General features: G+C 40.1%; 1 protein-coding gene across 2 annotated transcripts in view; it reads left to right on the top strand.

Moving 5' to 3' along the window:
• SSBP4 (single stranded DNA binding protein 4) overlaps nt 1-24,147 on the top strand; it is a 426,420-nt gene extending 402,273 nt beyond the window's left edge. For both annotated transcript variants that reach the window (XM_069962485.1, XM_069962486.1), the window contains 10 exons: nt 2,220-2,290; nt 2,408-2,475; nt 2,559-2,604; nt 3,732-3,767; nt 7,032-7,086; nt 8,616-8,686; nt 11,784-11,862; nt 16,603-16,631; nt 20,363-20,464; nt 20,694-24,147. In XM_069962485.1, the coding sequence (XP_069818586.1) occupies nt 2,220-2,290; nt 2,408-2,475; nt 2,559-2,604; nt 3,732-3,767; nt 7,032-7,086; nt 8,616-8,686; nt 11,784-11,862; nt 16,603-16,631; nt 20,363-20,464; nt 20,694-20,723 (587 nt within the window). In that variant the 3' untranslated portion in view covers nt 20,724-24,147. The remainder of the gene's footprint in view (nt 1-2,219; nt 2,291-2,407; nt 2,476-2,558; nt 2,605-3,731; nt 3,768-7,031; nt 7,087-8,615; nt 8,687-11,783; nt 11,863-16,602; nt 16,632-20,362; nt 20,465-20,693) is intronic.
• Nucleotides 24,148-24,755: the final 608 nt, after the last annotated feature.

The raw sequence follows: 24,755 nt of genomic DNA, 5'->3' as shown, positions 1-24,755 counted from the left end.
AGGTCAATAATGAGAATAAAGACTCTTGCATATAGTTGTATTAAAGCAAATGTTCCATCAGCTACATCACTTTAAGTTCTTTACATGAATGCATTGGCATCGGCGCAGGGATGCCGATGCCGCTGTCCTTTTTTGAACCGCTGCCCTGATTTCCACACATGGCTGAAGCACTGGAGGCAGGCCCGCTGGCCCCCAGTGTGATGAAATCCCCTCCCCTCTGTGATGTGGCTTCATTGATTCTAATGGAGCCACATCTAAGATAGGAGGGCAGATCGTCACACTTGGAGCTGGCGGGCCTGCCCCCACAGTTTCAGGCTGGGATGTTGTCTGGAAATAGACTGGCTCTGTGTGCAGGATCCAGGCTGCAGTTAAAAATAGGACCATGGCACCAGCATGCACGAGCTGATGCCGATCTATTCATGCAAAAACTTAAAGCAATGTACCTAATGGTACATTCGCTTTAAGTCCCAACTATTCCTCTGTATTCCTTTTGGTTTCATACATGTGATAAGTGTTACCATATGCCATATGTTAAGGGGTTATGCTATGGGTCCATTTACACAGAAAGATTATCTGACAGATTATCTGGCAAAGATTTGAAGCCAAAGCCTGGAATGGATCTGAAAAGAGGAGAAATCTCAGGCTTTCCTGTATGACCTGATCTCTATATAGTCTGTTTCTGGCTTTGGCTTTAAATTTTTGGCAGACAATCTGTCAGATAATCTTTCTGTGTAAATGGACCCTAATGCTGGGTTTACACGGAGCGATAATTCGCCAAATCGTACGATTAACGATTTCTAAGTAACGATTTTTCTTTTATAACAATCAGCGTTTAGATGGAACAATATAGCGTACAGAAAATTCGTTTTCCTATCGTTTTGCGATTGCTTAAGCCTATCTCACACATAGGTAAAATCAGTGAACGATTGTTTACACGGAACGATCGGCGAATTTTTTGCGAACGACAAACAACGATTTAAGAACAAGTTAAAAGATCAAAATGAACGATTTCTCGCTCGACGTTCGATCATTTGCTGCGTTTACACGTACGATTATCGTTCGAATTCGATCGTTATCGTGCAAATTAGCACGATAAGCGTTCCGTGTAAACCAAGCATTAGTCATATTCATTTCAGCAAGACAATGATCCCAAACACACAGCCAAGGAAATTCTCAATTGGTTTCCGAGAAAGAAAATATAGCTGCTAGAATGGTCCAGACAATCTCCTGACCTGAATCCAATAGAAAATCTATGGAAGGAATTAAAGCTCAAAGTTCATAGAACGAGCCCACAGAACCTTCAGGATTTACAAAGCATCTCTGTGAAAGAATAGGCCAGAATCATACCTGTGTCATTGTGATACAAAACTTAATTTATAGATGTATATGGTTTCATTTCTTTTCAATATTTATTTCATCTGCGGTATGTAGATAGATAGATAGATAGATAGATAGATAGATATGTGTGTATAGAAAAAAGAATGTCCATCTGACAAATCCTTAATTAATTACTCCACGTTGGTGGACCAATAAAAGATTTTGGGGATTTTGAACATATTTCCTGTGCTTGAGACTCTTTTTTTATACATATATTTTCTTCTATACATGTGGACATTTACCTTTACCTCCGGATGAGTCTAAGTACTTGCTTCATTTGGCAGTGAGCTAATTGCCGCTCTATGTCCAGAGTTAGTTTATATATATAATCTCACTTGCCCAATTTCCCCACAAGATCACCACTTCCTGGCGACACAAACAAATGTCCACTCGGTCAACCATTGTCTTAGGCAGGCCACCACTAATGTCAGTCACTGTCTGACTGCCAGGCATTTCCTTGTGTTGCAATGGGACTGGGAAGTGATGATCGCTGTTGGCCCACTAAGATAGCAATAGCAGTGGCAAGGGTACAGGCAGGCAATTGATTTTTTTAACTAAGCCCTTTTTCTTTAGGGTTACATTTTTATTTTATCTACTGTATATTCAGTTAAAATGTATTTAAAATATTATCTTCTTTCACCTGTTTACATTTTTCTTGTCTATTTTTCCCAATATGTATTTTCATTACATGTAAAGTTGTATTTAGTAATTTTTATAATTGCTTAATTGCATTCAGCTTATGATTTTGTTACCTATATTCTGCACTCATTATGATATGGATATAAATGCCATATTACAGATTTTGTCTGATACATTTTTTTTGACTATTGGTTGTTTTCCAGGACATCCAAACATGGGCGGACCCATGCAAAGAATGAACCCGCCGCGAGGCATGGCAGGCATGGGACCACAGGTAACCTGTTAGGAACAGCTATATTACTGCTGTATTGATATAACTTTACATAAGTTGAATAGACTAAATAATAATAAGTATGTTAACCTCTTTACAAAATAATTCTTCTTGTCCTAGAACTACGGCAGTGGAATGAGACCTCCTCCAAATTCATTAGGTGGACCTGGAATGCCTGGAATGAACATGTAGGCACACGCACACGTTTGATTTGGTTTTGTACTATAAGGGGTCAATTTCTTGATTACAAAAAAATTACTTTTTGTTATAGGGGTCCAGGAGGGAGAGGTCCATGGCCAAACCCCAATGCTAATTCGGTAAGCTTTTTGATGACTGTTGAAACAAAACTAAATCATACTTAGGCTAGCCTACCATAATAAAAAAAGATCTTCCAATGACAAGCCAAATAAATGATAACTTGCTGTGTTACTGAATGCTGACTTTGTTTCAGGATGCCTGTGGTTCAGGCAGCATGAAACAGCAGTCAGCTTACCCTAAATCTAACTATGTATCTGTATTGTAAGCTTGCACAATGCACTGCTCTCTTAGAATTTAGCTTTTTCTATATACAGAGAATGAAAGCCTGTTAAGCCTGTTCACATGTTGAGAGCATGTTGGGACAATCTTGCACATGGCAGCTACACAACCTATGCTGCTGCTGTAACAAAAAAATACCCACCACTCCGCTTACATTTTTAGGCTATGTTCACACTACGTAAAACTACGGCCGTAGTTCTCGCCGCAGAACTACGGCCGTAGTTTTGCGGTGTGGAACATAGCTTATCTTCAATGGGATCCCGGCCGGAGCGTACACACATCGTATACGCTCCGGACGGCATCTGTGCGGCCCCGCAAATAACTGACAGGTCAGTTTTCTGTGGCCGGAATTCAGTGAATTCCGGCCGCACAAAGACCTGTCAGTTCACACAGTGAAGTGGCCGGCTCCGGCCGCTTGCTTCACTGTGTGCTATGGGAAGCTCTGATGCGGGCGCGCGCTGATGCGCCCGCATCAGAGCTCCGCGGCCGAAAGATCATCCGGCCAGAGACCGGCCGTTCCGTGACCCGGCCGGGGTCACGGAACGGCCGGTCTCTTACGTAGTGTGAACATAGCCTTATTATTGTAACTCTTTCTATTGCCAATACATTATTGCCTCAGACAATGAAAGCCTATGGATACATGTATTGTGTAATCTGGGAGCTTCTTTTGGTATATATACCAAATGTGGGGCCAAAGCTAGAAGTGGGCAGGTCCCAAGTGAAAGTGGTCCCAAGTCAGTATTATATGCACATTTATATTGGGTCAAATTGTAAGGAGTGGAATTTTCCTTTATGTTTCATAACTTTTCAGTGGATGATACAGTTGTTGGAATCCTTTGTTAGTTTAAATAAGGTTGATGTTACTTTATTTTATGTTTAACTAGATTTTTATATTTTTCACATCCAGATAGCGTATTCATCATCTTCACCAGGAAACTATGTGGTGAGTAGTTTATTTCCTATTTATTTATTTTGGGGGTGTTACACCTCTCTGTAACACGTAATAATTTAACACTTCTTATACAAATAGTAAATTATAAACATTATGGGGGATTAGCATCATCATTGCGTAGTTTGGAAAAAAGTTGCAAACAACCTGGCTGGTTGGTGCAAATATTTAGGACTTCTTGCCAATGTACACCCCGCTTGTTAACCCCTTCCCATCAGCAATACATATATATACCTTCCTACTGCACATCCCCTGTGCGATTAGGAATGTATATATACGTTCCTGACTTCAGGGGCTTTCTGATGTGTGCTGGACCGCTGCAGTGAGAGCGGGCCCGCACACATCAGTGTTTCCGGGGCCAGGGGTAATGAGAGGCAGCTGCGATTCCGCAGCTGTATCTCATTGACCCCTTAAACGCTGCGATCTATAGCGATCGCAGCATTTAAGGTACTCAGTGATAGAACAAGCTTCTGTCACTGAGTGATCGGGGCTGCAGGGGTCCCGATCACATGTACCGACGGGCTGGGGTGATCTGTGCATACAGTCTGCGTGCATACAGTCTACACTGATCTATGTTATGGCATAGCATAGATCTGTACATGCAATCTAATGATTGCGTGTTTTACTGTGAAAAAAAGTGTAAAAAAAAAAAAAGTGTAATAAAAAGAGTTTTTAAAAGTATTAAAAAAAAACCTTATTAACCCCCTCTCAATAAAAGTTTAAAATACCCCCTTGCCTATTATAAAAAATAAAGATATTATATATAAAATATAAAAAATAATTATATATTAGAAAAAAAAATTCTAAAAATCAAAGTTTTCTGTCACACCAATATGATATTAATAAAAACTAGAGATCATGGCGGAAAAAATGACACCCCAACCAGCCCTGTAGGTGGAAAACTAAAAGAACATAAAGAACATTGCACTAATTTGACCAGGACATCCGGGCATCAAAGGGCTTCGTATTGAAGGAGTTAAAAGGGAAGAGAGATGCAGAAAGACACAGAGGGGTGTGGCCTTCTTCTGCAAACATTTTAATATGCAAGCAGGCATCAATCATGGTGAATATCTATGCCAGAGCTGGCTTAGATTCTTGAGGTTGCTTTCTGGCAGCCTCAGATTCACTGGATTTATTAAGGCACGTACCTCTCAATAAATCCAACATGGGACACAGGAGTGGGGTTTTAGTTAAAAACCAATGTACTGTTTTGCCAGTCTATAGAGGGCCTAATTTATCAAGAGTGCATAGCAGGAAAATTGCCCTTGTTGCTCATAGCATCTAATCAGAGGATAGATGCTTCTTTTTACATCCCTTTGTAAAAATAAAAGCTGCACTCATATTGGTTACTATATCTCATAAAGTATATTTTTTGTTTAACACTCTTGCTAATTTGCCATACTATAAAACCTCTATGAGCCGACCACCCAATTTTGTCATTTATCATGTGTTTAATGAGACAGTATTCATACAGCAAACCCATATACAAACCCACATATGGGAAGTATCACCCAGCCCTAAAACTATTCTTGGAATTGAATGCAGTATAACATAAGTAAAGTATTAGCTCTATATGCCATTCTACTCCATCACTGGTGTAAGCTCTATACACCTTTTTATTTTACCACTGGTATCAGGATGTATATGCCATTCTATTACACTGCTATCAGGATCTATACACCATTCTATTAAATCACTGGTATCAGCTCTATACACCATTATATTCCATCGCTGGTATCAGGATCTATACACCATTCTATTACATCACTGGTGTCAGCTCTACATACCATTCTATTATATCACTGGTATCAGGATCTGTATGCCATTATATTACACTGGTATCAGGATCCATACACCATTCTATTAAATCACTGGTATCAGCTCTATACACCATTATGTTCCATTACTGGTATCATGATCTATACACCATTCTAATGCATCACTGGTGTCAGCCCTACACACAATTCTATTATATCACTGGTATCAGGATCTATACACCATTCTATTAAATCACTGGTATCAGCTCTATACACCATTATATTCCATCACTGGTATCAGGATCTATACATCATTCTATTACATCACTGGTGTCAGCTGTATCGCCATTCTATTACATCACTGGTATTAGCTCTATACACCATTCTATTACAGTACATCACTGGTATCAGCTGTTGGTGGCAGAGAAGAGGGGGAGGGGGCAGAAATCACGGCAGTGCATCCTGTCAGCCCTTCCCTCTATCTTTGTATGTTATGAATGCACCTCAAGAGTGTACTTAATTGGCTAATGTACAAGAGGAGTTACTTACTTAGCCCTAGTGTTTACTAATAAGTAAGCTTTAAGGAATATAAACACCTCTAATTGTTTAGAAGGTTATATTGTAATGGCTGCACTAAATATACAAAATATCACATCCTTAACATGTAGCCTCTGTAAACAGCCAGAACACCCCATCCCCTCCTTCTCTACCTGTCGGCCTCCCCTCTCCATGTCAGTCTCCGTAGGTAGCCAGGATACCAAAGGCCTGAGTGCTCTGGTGTCCATAGATGCATAGCCCTATAGATGCTGTGGTCGTGCATTTATAGAGATAACTGTCAGCACCAGAGCGTGACTGCCGGGACCCACCACGGATGACACAGGCACAGCTTCTCTGTATCTGTGTTATCTAGAAGACACTAGGAGGACACAAGGAAGACACAAGAAAGGAGGGGGGTCCAGTCTGGGGTGTCCCGGTGGCTACTGGAGCTGACCCCCACATGGCTCCACTGTGGGTGCTGTTCCTGGATGCTATGGCGCTCCTTCTTCCTCTTCCCAGCTCAGCCATGCCTCCTCCTTCCGCCCTCCATCCTCTCTTGTCCTGCTTGCGTACAGCCTCCTTCTTCATCATGGCCCTGTCAGCCCTGTCGAGTAGCAATTTTAACATGTAAATCCTGCTTCTGGTCTTTTATGGGGGTCTTCAGCTAAATAGTCTGCTCAAAAACGTGATCTTGTCCATAGGAAATAATGGTAAAAAAATCAATAACAGGAAAAATCAATCTAGAAGGGCTGGTGGTCTTCTCAAAGAAGTGGTCTGCCTGGGAGGTTTCACTGTATTTGTTACCTTGTAACTCAACTGCCCTATAAAAGCCTTATACTGTACCAGCCTTAAAGCTTGTTATAGGTTGGCATAATTTAAGAGAAAACTCACAGAATTGTAACATCATCTATTTTATTTTTTACCAATATCATACCAATAACAAAACTTATGTATGTTTCTTTAGGGTCCTCCAGGAGGTGGAGGTCCACCTGGCACACCTATAATGCCCAGTCCCGGAGGTAATCATTCTTTGATACATACTATTATTAAACTGCTAAGCTTAGCCAGGCTGCACCATGTTCTTAAGATTACATGAAGACATTCTCAAGTCTACAATAAAAATGTACTTTTGTGAGCTATTATAGTTTATGACCTTATCTGCACCAGACAGGTCATCATATTTATTTAGGTGCATTCACCCCAAGAGAAATAAATACATCTAAATTCTCTAGTATTTATTATTGTAATGCATTTACTACTGTATGCAGCATTATTTCAACTATAGCAGTTTAGCATTAGACCAACAGTTATGTTTGAATAGAAAAAATATCGGAACTTAAGTCTTAAATAGCAATTGTTCAGGTACACAAAACCCAGAGATAAATGTTCTCCTGACACAGCTTAATCCGGACAGTCAGGCTCCCAAAGCATTTGCATGGTCTCCTAGTTAATATTTTGGGCAGGAACTGACTTCTTCCATCTGCTTTTGGGATGTGTCTGAAGAAATTAGGTCACTAAGGACAGAGAACAGGAGAAAGAAGGAAGGAATGGAGAGTCCGTCCTGAACAGTCATATAAGGAAGTTGTGTCAGCAGTTTTTATGTTAGAGGTTTTATTAAACATATGCAGCTTTTCTTTTCAAACCCATTCCTAATACCAGTAGATATTTTACTGTTGGGCTCCTGTGTAGGCTTACAACACATGTGAATAAAGGTACTTCCACAAGCAGCAGATCTGGTGCAGAATTTTATGCAATATAAAAATCGGTTCCATTCCTATTAGAGATGAGCAACGGGCTTTGCCAAGATTTGTACAAGCCAAGCAGTCAGCTTTCAAATCCCGCTGCCTGCCCTCCCCATGGAGAAGGTGGATACATCTGGAGGACCGGCTGGAAAACATAGTGGGATTCAAAAGCCGATTGTTCAGCTTTGTACAAACCTTAAAGGGGTTATCCAGCGTTACCAAAACATGGCCGCTTTCACCCAGAGACAGCACCACTTCAGTCTCCACTTCAAGTGTGGTTTGCAATTAAACTCTATTCACTTCAATGGAACTGAGTAGCAAAACCCCACCCAAACTGGAGACGAGAGTAGTTCTGTCTCTGGAAGAAAGTGGCCATGTTTTTCTAACACTGGATAACCATTTTAAAAAAGCCTGCTTCGCTGATATCTATTTCCTATTTTCATGAATATAACAGACGCAGAAATCTCAGAAAAGCTGATGCAAGTAAGCAAGGGTTAATTTGAGATGCTTATTATATAGTATAGACAGATCTGAATTTCATATTTTCTAATTATCTTCTGTGGACACAAGGGTTTATGTATAGATGGGCTCTTTACTCTTTGAATTTATTTTTCTTTTGATTTCATTGTTATTTACAGGATATATATATATATATATATATATATATATATATATACTCTTATATTCAATATATATTTCAGCCTCACAAGAGCGTTGTTTTTAGCCACTGAATATAAAGCATAAAATAAATTTGCTTAACAATGAATATCAAGTATTTTGGCCTATATCTTTTTACTTCTTTCCAGATTCTACAAACTCCAGTGAGAACATGTACACAATGATGAACCCTATAGGGCCTGGTGGAAGCAGACCAAATGTAAGTAAAGCAAACAGTGACAAAATGCTAGTACTGTTATTTGATGTATAAATTCATACAGACATATTCCAGTATTGAAAGGAATCTGATTGTGTAACTGTTAGGCTAGATTCACATTTGTAAAATTAAAAGAAAAAATGGCTGTAAAATAGGTATAAAGGGTAGCCATTTTACCAAAACCAGGGGTGGAACTTAACAGGGCAAAATTATTATGGAAAGGTTTGCACAGCTTCTGTGTTTTTAACCCACTCCTGGTTTTCATTGAAACAAGACCAATAGAGTGACAGAAATACTATGTGTGAACATAGCCATTAACACATTCTTTTATTTTCACAATTGGGGCCTAATTTTGTTTTTATTTTACTGTGCATGAGCCTCGCCTTAGGGTAACTTCACACACACTGTATCATAGCGGATTTTATGCTGCGAATTGCCAGGTAGTCAGGTTTCTCAACAGAAAATTTTGAGCAAACGTTGGCAGGGTTGTGCAAATACACAGACAAGTGTCATACGCCAATAGGTGCAAAAGCTGACAAAAAAACATCATAAAATTTCATTTATTACCTCTAGTTATGCTTTTCTATAAACATTATTAGGACCAGAAAGGAGCTAATAACTCCACCAGTAGAAAATAATTAAATATACTACATTGTACATAAAGGTTACCAACAGGCCACAACAGGCCACAACCTGTCACCATGAAAATGCTACCTAAGCTATCAGCATCATGTTATAGAGCAGAAGGCGCTGAGCGAATTGATAGCCCTCTTTAAGGGAAAAGATTCAGAATAACTTTTAAATTCCATTGAGTCCATTGAGTGGCACTGTCCACTGGACGTCTTATCACAGAATGATCAGGGATTTTAATCAACAGATTACAAGTTTTACAGAATGTTTTCCCACAAAGTTATTTATCAATTTGCTCAGTTCCTGATGCTCTATAACACAATGTTGATAGTTTAGGTAGCATTTTCATGATGATAGGTTCCCTTTAAGTATTTATCTTTTAGCACTTTTTAATAGCATGCATCAGATTCATCCAGGCTCTGGTGACTTGCGTGTCAAAAGGCCATTCTGTAAGATACAAAGATGTCAGTATTATAAAAGGTGCATGGGTGGTGGTGTCTGTGGACTTTCAATTTATGGTTCTGTATACAGAACAGATACATCACATTTGTAGTAATAAACAAAAAGTAACAAACACAAACTTTTCTTAAAAAAAAAAAAAAAAAAACACTGTATGAACTATGATACAAACCTGATCACCAGATCAACCATAAGCACATGCCCCTTGTTTCTAATAGATAGATTTCCCAGACACTATTTCTCCTGGCTACCCCTCATCTTAATTATATGATCATCTTATCTGAATGCTTATTAAGCCTATGTTTCCACAATGTAAAAATAAGGGCAAATAACGGGAATTGCTCACTACTGTCTCACAATAATGTTGCTATCTCTCATTAATAATGCCAGTTGTTTTGCAACAGCGGACGTTATTTGCCCTTATTTCTACATTATGGGAACATAAATGGGTATTCTGGAGCAATAAAAAAAAACATTTTTATTAATAATAATAACTTTGTAATATCACGATAATAAAAAAAAAAATTAAATGGATTTATTGGCAGCAGGGGTGACAGCCCCTTTTGCTGCCACAAGTGACTGTCGGGAGCTGCGGCGATCCTGACACAGTTAGGGTCCTATTACACAGGCTAATCATAAAGTGTAAATGAGCGCCAATGTGCTAGATCGGCACCAATTTACTGAGCAATTACACGGGCCAACTATAGGCAGCAAGGGCTGCACGGACATCATTAGTGATTAGTAGCCCGGGACCACGGTAGTTAGCGTGCGCTAATTGGCTATTTATCGTGGAGGGGAGATCCGTTCGACTTACCCCACCAAGCCTCAGTGCCGGAATTATGCTGATCCTGGTTCGGTAATTGATAGATCTTGTCTGCAGCAGACTAGAGTAATACAGCACTGATCTAATCGATCAGTGCTGTATTATTTACACAGCACTGATCTCTATGATAGATCAATGCTGTGTATATAGAAGTCCCCCAGGGGACTTCTAATTACTGTGTAAAAAAAAAATCATAAATAAAAAAAAATATTCCTCCCCTGTTAAAAATTTTTATCACCCCCGTTTTCCAATTTTATAAATATAAATAAATATATTTAGTATCACCACATGCGTAACCGCCCGAACTACTAAATGATCACATTCCTTGCACTTTAAACAGCAAAAGCGCAAAAACCCGCCAAAGTGCTAAATTGCTGATTGCACATCGAATCCATACATATTCTCTGTCTCTTGGGGGCTGGGTTGGCTACCCATTGACTCACTAACCTGACCCCAAGAAGACATCACATGCAGGCGGCACCTGACAGTCTGACATTTGAAGAGGTGACTGCCAGGTCTTGTAGTAGGAGAAGAGCATGCCACCTAAATGGACAGAACAGCTGGACAGAGCAGTATGGGGTGGCAATTTATAATAGATTCAGGTGAGTATATGTCATGACAATCAATGTCTGCCTTTTTTTTTTTTTTAACAGTAACCACATAACCCCTATTTGTGGTTGAATGTCCCAGACTGACTGTGTAACCATTGGGGCCGACGTATTCATGACAGTATGGCAGTATTTCATCCTGTTTATTTATTCACATGTTCAAAAAATAATTCATGCATGTAAAAAAATGTCCTCTCCCTAGTTCTTCAGGTTGAGATACCTTCACTATGGAGCTACCAGGTGGACTGGTGGCTCACTTATGAAAAGTTTTTCAAATGTTTTTGATATATTTTAGCTCTGTGTTTGGTATTGTACATCTTGCCCCATTTTTAATCACATTTTGCCATAAATTTCAGAGGCCTCTGTATTTTGCAACATTAAATAGGTAATTTGCTTTCCACAAATTTATTTCATTTTGGCCTATTGGGCCATGTTGAGCCCAAAACAAATTTCCTGACACTATCTAATCACCTAGCAGGAAGTAGAACTGCAAATATTGACTTTTCTTCTGTCAAGCTACAGTTTGTGTGATGTTGAAATAGGATATTGTGAACAATGTTTTTTTGTTTTTTTTTTGTAGTTCCCAATGGGTCCTGGTCCTGACGGCCCAATGGGAGGAATGGGTGCAATGGAACCTCATCATATGAATGGATCGTTAGGTAAGGTTCATTGATTAAATGCATTTATATGACGTTACCTCTCTACTTAATCTGTCAGCTGCATATCACAGTCCAAACTGCCCGCACCAGTGGTGGATTATAACGTGACTGGCTCCTGGGGGGCCCATGGCCATCCAAACCACCCACAACTTATCTCACTTTAGTTGCAGATCACTAGTTTTTGTCTTCTTTCTACCTGTTTGTCTACCTTAGGGGAGCTGCGGGGGGACATGGACTAAGGGGGTGACTGAACAAGGGGCCATGGACTTGAGGGGGTGACTTCAAAAGGGGGCCATTGACTAAGGGGGGGTTGCACAGTGGGCAATCTACTAAAGGGAGGGGCTGCACAGGGGGCAATCTACTAAAGGGGAACTACACAGGGGGTCATCTACTAAAGAGAAGACTGCACAGTGGGTCATCTAATAAAGGGGAACTACACAGGGAGTCATCTAAAATGGAGGGTGCATTGATGCTAGCAAGCTTGTCGCTTGAGGGTCCCATGTCAGTGTGCCTGTGTGTAAAGTCCTGAGGGCTGTAACACCTCGTCCCATCTCTTACCCAGCTTGGAGTAGGGGAGGGGTAGTTAGGAGGCATTCCAGCTTGCAGCCTATCAGCAATTTGGAAAAGCCTCTGGGTACTGGGTGTTTCCTTGGTCTAAACGCTATCAGTGTCAGCAGGCTTGAACCCAAATTGCTGCCTACAGATTCACTTTAACAATCAGAAACAACAACAAAAAACTGCTAGTATGTGTTGACATTTAACTTTTTACCATTGAGGATACTGTACCAGGGAGAAAATACAGTAACAAAAAATGTTATCTACATCAAAATAAATATCATCTGTGCGGCTTCTACATCTGTTTCTAAAAAAGTAACATCACAACATGAAGAATCACAGCACAAAATATAATATAGATTCTTTTTTTTTCCAAGAGTTACTTCCCAGTCTTCTTAAAACAGTCATAAGGAGGAAAACTGTGCAAACAGAAAAGAGTTATAGTAATGGTGTTATTTCAAACCCCAAGAGAAAATAAAATGTCATGAAATACTACAACATCCAGATAGAAGATGTTTGTGGTGGATGTGCAGTTTGAGGGAAGCTGCATACTTTGTTACTATAGTGACATCTAGTGGCAATGAGTCTAACTGCAGCTCCTGAACAAGCACACAGAAGATATACAATAATAATAATGATTATTTATATAACGCCAACAAATTTCAGAGCAATTTATAATTGTGTGGGCACATATATAGACACTGAGACATTACAGAATGACACACCATTTACCAAAGAAAGAGCAATGAGGGCCCTGCTAGCAAACACTTACAATTTATGAAGAATAGGGTTGAGACAAAAGACTGAAAGTGCTTTATTTGTGTAATGGTCCAGCTATCATATATAAATAGAGTTGTGCACATAAATCTGTGTGTGTGTGTGTGTGTGAACATGGTAAATGCATGAAACATAGGGGAACACTGCTCTAGGTTTAGAGGGGGTAGGGAAAGTCATTTAGGGAATATTATAAGCCTGAGTGTTTTGGGCATGCTTGAAAATGTGGGTGTTGGGACTGTGTCTCTGAGGAATTTATCAATCGCACCCAGGAGTATGTCACAATTTTTCACCAACACATGATAAATAAGATGTGGGAGGAGGCCACGTCTCCTTCTCACCTTGCTGTGCCCCCTACCCGCCCTGCTTGTCTAATGGGCGGGTAGGGGGCACAGCAAGGTGAGAAGGAGACGTGGCCTCCTCCCACATCTTATTTATCATGATTTCCAACTGCTAACTTGCATAAATGATAGCAAATATCTACACCAGCCCTAGAGCTAGTGTAGATTTCTGAGGCTGTCATATGATGGTAGACAGAGATGAGAGAGAAAATGTATGGTACTGAGGCACTGTAGAGAGCTTTGTGGGTGAGAGTAAGGATTTTATAGTGTATAGTACAGAGGGGAGGCATTGGTTTAATGGACAGCTGACAGTTGTAGTGACAGCAGGGGAGAGAGACTGGACAAGGTGTGAGGGAAGGGTCACAAGAGCAGATAGTTGGGGGATAGGAGCCTGGACACATCATCCTCTGTTACAGGTTCAAAAGATGGGAGGATCTACACTACAAAGGGACTGAAAGATAATTTCAGACTGGATATTGTCAATTTTATCTTTGAAGTAAGAGGCCTAGTCTTTAAGGGTGCCCTTAATCTCTCCCCTCCTCCAGCCGAACATTCCTGTGTTCTTTCTGAACAAAGGGGTTGGACAGTGAAATTCCATCACGCTCAACCCTCATTTCCAATGGCGTCATCCATTTGGAGACCCCCTTCCCATACAGTTTATACTGACGGCCAATAAACATTTGGCAGGGCTGCCTAATCATGTGTTTTCTATTGGGGAGAGGGTAAGCCGCAGCCAGACTGGCAGCTTATCTCTTTGAAAATAAAGAGGTCAGGCAGTGAAATTCTATCACTAGGAGGGATGCCTCCATACACATTAGTATACACCCTGTCAGGAGGGTTGCTTTGTCCAGGGTGGTTTTAAGAGTGTTATGGTGGTAATGTTTAGAAGCCACATTGGGACAGAAGAGGGAGATTACAGTAAAGGGTACAGTAAAGACTGAAGAGTACCTACACATTGTTATATTTTGATGGCGTGTAGGTTTCTATATGTGTATGAAGTTAGAGTGTCCAGAGGAGGGTACGTTTTTGATAGGAGAGGAGAGAAGGTTGTGGTCAGAGCGCAAGGACTACTTTTCTATAAAGTCCTAGGGGGACATTAATTAAGTCCAGCGTTTTTTACACCAGGCTTATAAATGTCGCCGCAGCTCTGGAGCTCAGAGCGTGTAAATTAAATGAAACCTACACCAGCTCAGGATGCCGCTACGCCGGAAAAATTATACATGCAGCTGCACCCTCCGTAACACCTCCTCCCCGCCCCACTGACGCAGGAGGCGCAGATCGTCCCGATGCGCATAGAATATTCGCTAAAAGACCATTCGCAAATATTTTTACGCCAATCAGGCCCAAAAAAGGCATTGTAGCCTTTTAATAAATTTTCCCCCAGGTGTCTGTTGTGGGTCATTGAGACTAGATCCCTTAAAGGGTACCTACCATTTTGTGCACACAGAAAGATCCCTTTTAAAAACTCCCATGGCTGTACACTCTGTTCTAAATCAAGAATAGTATGGACCTGCCAGAAGCTCCATAGGCCGCATTGTAAGTGCATTACAATACAGTCTATGGAGCTTCCAGAAAGTCTGTACTATGCTCGTATCAGAAAAGGACTGCCCACATGCAGGATTCTGCTGCGGTCGCCAAGTGAGAGGTATCTTTTAAAGGTGATTTCACACATAGCCAGATGTTTGCTGAAGATTTAGTTCTGCTGAAGACTTTTTAGTTTTTGGTGTTTTTCTTCACCTGTGCACGATTTGGGTCCATAATGTTTTTGGTTTTTGTTTAAAAAAAAAAAAAAAAACACATGCTTTCTCTAGGTGCGACACCACACAAAAAGCACTTGCAAACAGGAAAAAAAAAAAAACAAAAGCAGAAAGTATGGAATATATTAACTTTTTATGATTAATTCCAAGTCTTACAGTCTTACGTAAACCTCTGCCTGTTTATTCTTGTGCTAGAGGTGCGTGCATCTCAGGCTGTCCATGCTGCAGCCAGAGAAATCTATGCCAGTTCAGAGCTGGTGTAGATTATAACTACTGCTAGCAGATGTAAAGTAAAGTGAATTTGGTGCAAGGTGATGGCCACGCCACCTTTGTGTAAACCATACCCACTGTGAGCCAAGCTTCACCCATTTGGTTAGCATAATCCAATTTACTAAAGTTTCACAAGAACCTTTTGACGATCTCCGTCAGATGCAGATTGTGATAAATTAATCCCTATTGCCAAGATTTATCAAAGTGTGTAAAATAGCAACCAAAATAAACTGTGCATAACAACCAATCAGAGCTCAGTTTTTAGCATTAGTAAAATGAAACCTTGAGGTGTGATTGGTTGCTGTGGGTAGTTTACACCAGTATCTATTTTAAACACTTTGATAAATCTGGACCATGCTTACAATTATGTACTGAGAATCGTATAATTGTTTTTACCTGGATAGCTGAATACCCCCTGCAGTTTAGATTATTAACCAATGAATACACAACCCACCATGTTATAAACATAACCGTGTACATTTTGTTATTCACTAATCAACACAGGGGGGTAGTTTGTTAGTTGTTACCTGGCCCTAACTGTAAGAAATGTATATTGCTACATTTTATGGCTGGGTTCACACTATGTATATTTGAGGCTGTATTTGTGAGGCTGTATAGCAACCAAAACCAGGAGTGGATTGAAAACACAGAAAGGCTCTGTTCACATAATGTTGTAATTGAGTGGATGGCCGCCATTTAATGGCAAATTTTTGCTGTTATTTTAAAACAACGGCTGTTATATTGAAATAATTTACTTACTTATATAGTTATTTACTGTTATATGGCGGCCATCCACTCAATTTCAACATTGTGTGAACAGAGCCTTTCTGTGTTTTTAATCCACTCCTGGTTTTGGTTGCTATACAGCCTCACAAATACTGCCTGAAATATACGTAGTGTGAACCCAGCCTATATCTGTAGCTTAGCAAATGATAGCTTTGGTGACTGTACCTCTAATTTAGTGAAGTAAACTCTATTCTAATTTGATTTTTGACCTGTACTTCTTAATTAAATGTCTTGTCGTTCATTTTTTTTTCTTACAGGCTCTGGAGATATGGATGTGTTGCCAAAGGTACTGTATCGCAGTTCAACTGCTAAGTTTAACAACTTGGAACTATTTACAGCATTGGGGTTGGATAGATTAAAGGGGTGTTCCACTTAAATGAAATACATGTTAAATCCCCCACCCCCTCCTGGACACTAACAATTCCTTCCATACATTGCATTACCTTTACTATCTCCGTCCCCCCCAAGTCTGCTGCTTTCTGCTGAAGACACAGAAAACTGCTCCCCCTCCATTCCCCCACCCTTTCTCCTTCAAATGTTATAGCAGCGATGCAAAAAATTATTTTTTGACAAATATCAACTAACTGTAGCTCAACTTTTATTGACTTTGTTTCATTGCTTTCTGTTTGAAACAAAAATGTTCCTGATTTTTGGGCCATTGTGTAGGAATTTGCACATTATATCTATTTATGGTAAAGTGTAACTGTCAACAAAATTTTTTTAATATCATTGAGACATGTTAAAAGTTGTAATAACTCAGGGCCTGAGTGTTGGTTGGGAGGAGCATTCGACTGAGTGATTCATTCCCAGGCTCACTGTCCTCCCAATTTCTCAGCTTTTTCTAGTGATGGTTGGGGATCTGAACACACAGACCAATCAAAACTTTTGAAGTATTTGAGGCACATTTATCAAAAGAGCTGATATTTTTTACTTATTTTTAATTTTTCCAGATTTTCGCTGGTGGATTTATCTGGTGGTGCGCTCCTCTTGATAAACCCAGCTAAGCAAAGGCTGCTACCCTGCAGGCAAATAAAGCTATGCCAGCTCAGAGCTGGCATTAATTTTTAGCCATTTTTTGGATAATTTGGGCCTAAAATATTGATAAACTTTGTGCATGTGGAAGACATGCCTCCCCACCCCCTATCTGCCCATAGGGTGCACAAGGTGCAAATTGGCAAAAAGTCACACAAAAGTCATTCAAGCATACTTTTGACATGTTGCACAAACATCAGAAAAATTGCCAACATATCCAATAGTAATTAAACAGGTATACAATGTCTTGGCTGAAATACAGAAGCAAATATAAAAGATTTACCAAAGCACATTGTAAATGCCAAGATTTATGCATAATATAGCCATTTTTAAATTGCAATACTGCCATAGAAAAAAAATGTATTCTTAGAATACCATTTGATCAAATAGTGTATACCAATCCTTCCAGTACTAGACTTGCAAATACAAGCTTTTCTTACCTCCACTGATTTGCCCAGGCTGTCAGAGTCACAGCTGGAGACATTGAACCAGGACATAACCATTAAGGAAATAGGTAAAGTGATTAAATCCCTCGCAAAGGAAAAAGGCGCCTGGCTCTGATGGGTTTTCTAACACTTATTATAAATTTTCTTATTACAAACACTTATTACAAACTATTCCCAACCTTAGTCCCATCTCTCTTGTCTTCCTTTAACCGCATAGTGGCCGCAGGGTCCATGCCCAAAGAAAACTTACAAGCCCTAATTGTTACTTTTCCGAAACCGGTTAAGAACCTGGATCACTCCCAAATTTCCATCCCATTTTTCTGCTAAAGAATGATCTCAAAATATTTGCTAAGTTACTTATCTCTAGATTGGCCCAGATCATATGGGCTATATTAAAGGCCATCAGGGATGCAACAATTCAAGCAGGAGACTTAGTATTGTTCTGATTTGAAGCATGAAAAACGTTCTGCCTTAGCGATGGCCCCCAGATGCTGAGTAGGTGTTTAACCGCATTAATTGGTTGTACACCTCCACAGTGCTAAAAATGATGGGCTTGAGAGGTAATATATTGTCTGCCATAGCAGCATTATATTCGTTTCCATCTGCTAAAGTATTTTGCAATGGAGTCCTGTCTGACCCTTTCAATATTACAAACGAAACAAGGCAGGTTTGCCCCTTATCTCCCCTCATTTTTATAATATCCATTGAGCCCTTAGCGCAGGCTAAGAAAACCCATCCTGAAATATCTGGAATTAGGATTGACTCCCAAACCCTTTTGATTGAGCTCTATGCAGATGACATTATTTTAGCAGTAGCTTACCCAAAATCCTCCATACCAAATATTATGAAACTTATATCTGAGTTTGGACGAATTTCATACTATCACCTCAACAAAAATAAATCCCAACTTCTGCTAATGCACTTGACATAGGAAACAACATTACGGCTTAAGTCAGCTTTCCCATTTGATTGACAACAAAAAGCAATAAAGTATCTTGGTATTAATTTATCCTACCCAATTAGTATGCTCTATGCCCTCAACTATGCCCTTCTTCCTTTAAGCATGATCAGAGAAACAGCTGATTTAACAAAGCACAAATTATCCTGGGTGGGTAGGATTTCTTCTTTTAGGGTGATTTCACACCTACAGGATCTGCAGCAGATCTGCAGCAGATTTGATGCTGTGTTCAGTTATTTAAATGAAATCTGCTGCAGAAAATCAGCTGCAGATCCTGTAGGTGTGAACACACCATTAAACTGTTTCTTTTGCCTAAAATATTGTACCTATTTCGCTCCCTACCCATACTCTTTCTTTGCTCAAGTTTACAAGATTATGCCCCGGTTTATATGGCATCAGAAACAACTTCATTTAGCTTTAGCTATCATGACTAAACATTGCATGGGGGTGCCTAACCAATTATAACCTAAGAACTCAGGTATCCATGCTTCAGAGCTGGTGGACGCAAGATAGAAGCTCCTTTACAGTGCCTCCAGACATACAGGTTGCTTCTTGGATAGAGAAAGGGGTCAAGACTGTAGCGCAGTTGATGGAGGGGGTTCCTTGACGTCCTTTCAGGATCTTTAAGAACAGTTCTCTTTGCCTAAGGGAGAATTATTTATGTGTCTGACACATATTAGACAATTTGACCCTCACAAAATATTTTATTATTTTGAAGATAGTAATTGCATGGCATTGGATCCTGATAGTCCCTTGCAAAAGAGGTGATGGACGCCATAAACACTACTGTACCTATACTTACTAAAAGGTGATTGCATTAGTTGAAGGGGTACTCCTTTATCGCTGATAAAAAAAAAAAAAACAATCAATCAAACATAGTTTTTACATTTACCATCCCTCTAGAGTCTGCTCCGTTTGAATTTCCCGCTGTTTGCAGGTCCCTGAACCTCCAGTTGGTGGCTTCATTTTTCTTCACTTCCTGGTTTGGGTTTTCCCATGATGCACTTTGTCTCCTGTGATGTCTAACTTACTCTGTAAAACTGTTATATGGCTTACATCTTGTTCGGCCAATCAGAGATGAGCAACCTGAGTCATCTGACAAAGAGAGGCTGGTCTAACAGGGCTTAGACCCGCCTCCCTCTTGATGATGTCATTGTCACAAAATGGCTGCCACAGGAAAGACTGGGGTCAACAGTTATTAGGTAAGAATAAGTTTACTTCCCTTCCTGGTGGACAGATTGAGGGGGGGAAAGATAGGGAAGGGGGACATCTAGGTGATTGAAGCATATTACAAAGTTATATAACTTTGTAATGTGTTTTAATTAGTGTGAAAAAGATTTTTGCTGGAGTACTGCTTTAATTTCACGCTGTCCTCGTTTACAAAAATATGGTCGCCTCAGTTCACATCAAAATACGCGGCTCAAGATCTCTAGCTGATCTCCCAGCTCATTGTAGCAAATTGGTCAGGGTCTGAACACCCAGACTCCGAACAATCAAAACTTTTAACACATCTCTTTGCAAAAGATATCTTAAAAAGTTTAATTGCTAAAACGTTTTTGAGCATCCATTTTTTATTTACAGAATTCTCCAAATAACATGGCAGGGATGAACAATCCTCCAGGAACACCTCGTGATGATGGAGAGATGGCTGGGAATTTTTTAAACCCCTTCCAAAGTGAAAGCGTAAGTGTTCCACAGCATCATTAGGGCCACACAAGCTCATACGAGGTCAACTACAGTAAGAGCATACATGAGTTTAGACATATAACAAGAAAGAAAATAAGGATTTTCAGATCTGTAGTGTATTCAACAGCAATTTCACCCATTGTAATGCTTTATTCACTTATGTAGGAAAAAGCTGCAGTACCAGTACTTCTCATATTAAAGTAACATTGTTTTCTTCTCTGAACAGTACTCACCCAGCATGACCATGAGTGTGTGATATCCTCATATACACCAGTGCATCAAGCCTCTCAAGCAGAGAACTGTCAGTGTCCAAGCAGTGAGGATTACAAAGTAGTACATTGTATATTTAAAAGCAGGAAAGTTCCCACCCTACAGGCTCCTCTACAGACACTAAAAATCCTTACAGAGCAAATGGACTGCATCTCTGCAATGACTTGACCTATTGGTGTGGAAGAAGGACATTTCAGCCACAACCTTGTGAAGTTCTTTCTTATTCTTCTGCCAAATCCCAACTTGAAAGAACAAGAGATCTTTCTGCAACTTTAAAACACATCTTCATGAAGCTGGGGTTCAGCCTTCAGCTAAATTGGATTAACCTTCAACTCGTATAACCGAAATGCATCAAGAATTACAGCTTGGCTTCAAAGGAGAAGCATTGGGAGACGTCAACACTACCATAACACATGGAATTCTTTTGTGCCAGGAAAAAAATCTTCTGACATTGAAGAGTTTAAAAAACCTTTATCTGTGCAAGTTTCTGATTTTATTTATTATTACATTTCTTTTTACTTACTGGATCATATGGAGACCCAAACTCCTGTTGTGTTACCTCCATTGCAGTGTACATAATATTCAGCAGCTCACAAAAAAGTCCCCTTTTGCAAAGTGTGTCATGTAACAACACCACAGGCTCTACAGTCAAGCTGAAGCCTCCTGCTGTCTGCGGCAGAACAAAATGGAAACCCCATATGACAGTTCATGTTACTTCTTTCACCTGGATAGTACTTTCTGAGGACAAATGGAATAATCAGTCTGATTCTAAAACAATTATTCTGTATGGCATACATCTTATATATTAAAAGAAACAATATACATAGAGGAATATAAAGGAAATGGACACAGGTAATAGAGGAAATAGCTGCAACTCATATTAACCAAGCATATTATATATTCTAGTATAACCTGGAATTAAAGCATTTCTCTACATGTCATACAAACTACAGTTCAAGTCACTGTGCCTAAATACATCCTAATGGCTGAGGTTTACTGGGCCCACCCTCCATTTATACAGAGCATGTGCATGTCCATATTCAATTCATTCATATTCAGGTTCATATTTAGGTAGTTAGCATTGAGCACATAATCTATAAAGTCTAATGGATTACTGACAAACCCATAGGAACTAGAGTACAAGACCCTAGTGGTGATTGTCTACTAGATCAGATTTTGCTAGACCTATGGGGCCCATTCCCTGCTTAGCTCTCTGGAGGGTCCAACCCTGAAATAGTGCAACCGTGTCTGTCTGATGTCTGTGTATTTCTCTGCTCCTTCATCTGCATACCACTAGAATAATAATTGACCTCTATAGTTATGTAATTGATTCATATGGGCTACTAATAAAATAAATTCCAATTACTTTTGCAAACAGGTGAAAGAGTAACACATGGCTGCAGGAGCCTAAAAGCGGGTTTGTTTGTAGTCTGTGACTATGGAGGCATAAAAGTCTGCATAGGAGCTGTAAACTTAAAACTAAGAGAAAACGAAGAAAGACTTTTCGTAAAGTTGCTTCATTTTTTATTTTCTATGCACTGAAGCAATAAAAGGATTGGGTGTGAAGGTTTGTATAGACTTTTGACAGTACAAAGGCAGCTGATAAAACAAACACCAACAGACATACAGTACAACCACTGCAATAAATGGTATCTTGCCGTCTCAGCATATTTCACACTTCCATTAGGACTGGGAAACAGACCCAGTAGAAATAGGCAAATGAACAGACCAATCTGGGCATAGTCTGTAAAAATCTGAACTTTCATTGATAGTAGTTATTATATGAATAAATATACTAGAGAAAGATCGGAAAGCCAGTGCAATCCTTCTACCTATGTATATCCGAAGCAATATTCATCAAGCCAGTACGCAATAGCACACATGTGATCTCATGGGCAAATAATGTGTATGCTAAAGATATTAGGACCCCCCTCAATATGGAGAAATTGTCAGACTGAATATGAAAAAGTGAGTTAGTTCTCAATTGATATTTATTGCTGGTATATGTAACATGTTTTTCATTGTAAATGTTCACATTGTTTTAAGTCAGTTTAGGAAAATCTGTTGCAATGAAGCACTGGAGGATGGTATATGAGGTCCCTGTAATAGCCATGTATGTGTCTTCCAAACATTAAGGTCTCAAAAAAGTCTCATGCATTTGATGGTGTTGTGTGAATACCATTGATATATAAACATCCTAAATATTCTGTGATATTTGAATCAGTATGAACCTTAACACCTGATGTATTTTTTTGAGCCTGTCCTAATCTGATGTCTTAAAGAGTTTATCTGGGCAAAATAAAAATGTACAGGGCGGCAAGAGATGGTGTAAACATAAGTGACAGAGGTAGGACATGGCTGTAGCCACTAACTGGCTGAGTGGGCAGCTCCTGTTGGGTTGTGAGATCACAGGAACTGGGAGACAGCGTGTATATGTTATGATGTTTTTATTTTGCTCGGACAACCCCTTTAAGGAAGGCTCCCAGTAGAGTGGATTGATAGATCTTTAAACTAGGAGTGTCATATTCATCCTATTTTTTGTACTCCCTCCCTACACAAACAACATAGTGTGAGCATGAGAACCTGGAAATAGCTATCTGGGTTCTCATTGGGGAAATAGATTGTAATGGTCAGGACTAGCGACAAGTGAACCTTGAGCAGGCTTGGGTCCTGAGCGCTCTGCATTTGATTACCGGTGACTGAATAAGTTGGATGCCATAGGCCGTATCCATGTTTTCCAGGACTCCCTAAGGCTGCATTCAACTTCTTAAGCCACCAGTAGTCAAATGCAGAGTGCTTTAAGTTTTGATGAACCCGACTGTGGGGGTTGGCTCATCTCTAGTCAGGACCACCATCATAAACCAATTATCACTCTCTGTACTTTGTTAGTGACAAAGTGCCACCTTAACCAACACACTGGGATTTAGTTTAACAGGTCAGTGTAAAACTACACCAACATTATTATGACATGAAAAGTAATTATTAAAGATATATTTATATAAATAGGATATTATTTTCCTTTCTTTTCTTTAAAAAATGTGAAGATGACCCCACCTTTGAAAGACAAGGCAGCACCCATATTGTGCCTAAAGGCCTTTGGCAACATTGATTTGGTTGTAGTAATGGCAATTCTTGCAGAGAAAGTTTGCACAGCAAATGCTTTGGGATAGGACCAGCTGTTGCTTCCATGTCTTTTCCACAAGATGGAGCCACAGTCTATAGTAATGTATGTAACTTCAGTACACAGCCACATTTCATCCAGTATTAGGGTCCTATTCCACGGGGCGAGGAGGGCCCGATCAACAATGTAAACGAGCGGCGATCTGCTAGATCGCCGCTCGTTTACTGGGCCTATTTCACGGCCCGATAATCGTTGAGCGAGGGCTGCAAGGACATCGTTACCGATGTCCTTGCAGCATCATACATTACCTGTCCAGGCTTCTTCTCCACGCTGTCTTCATCCCCGAGTCCCGCACGCTCTATCTTCAGAATGGCCGGTCAGCTGACAGGCCACACTCAGCCAATCATTGGCTGAGCCTGTCATTGGCTGAGCGCTCTGTCAGCTGACCGGCCATTCTGAAGATAGAGTTCACGGGACCCGGGGGTGAAGACAGCGCGGAGAAGAAGCCTGGACAGGTAATGTATGCTGCTGCTTGTCAAATCGTCGGTTGCCCGCAGTGCACCGCTATTCAACCGTAGGGATGCGCGGTGGTGGAACTATGATTTTAGGTCTGGCCCTAAATGAACGATCAGCCGATGACACGATCATCGGCTGATCGTTCTCTCTATTTCACCGAACGATAATCGGCCGAATCGGGAAAAATGGGGCCAATCCGGCCTATTATCGTTACTGTGGAATAGGGCCCTTAGGGTATGTGCACACTGAGTAATTGTGACAGAAACTCCATCACAGAATTCTCAGCTCACGCCCGCTCGTGGATTGCGGTGGGTGCGCGCATATCCGCCCATGTTATAGACTCCATTTTATGCACGGGCGGATTCTTTCATTAGTCCTAAG

The sequence above is a fragment of the Dendropsophus ebraccatus genome, chromosome 3, assembly GCF_027789765.1.
Source record: "Dendropsophus ebraccatus isolate aDenEbr1 chromosome 3, aDenEbr1.pat, whole genome shotgun sequence".
Classification (NCBI taxonomy): domain Eukaryota; kingdom Metazoa; phylum Chordata; class Amphibia; order Anura; family Hylidae; genus Dendropsophus; species Dendropsophus ebraccatus.
This window is presented reverse-complemented; position numbering and strand designations above follow the sequence as displayed.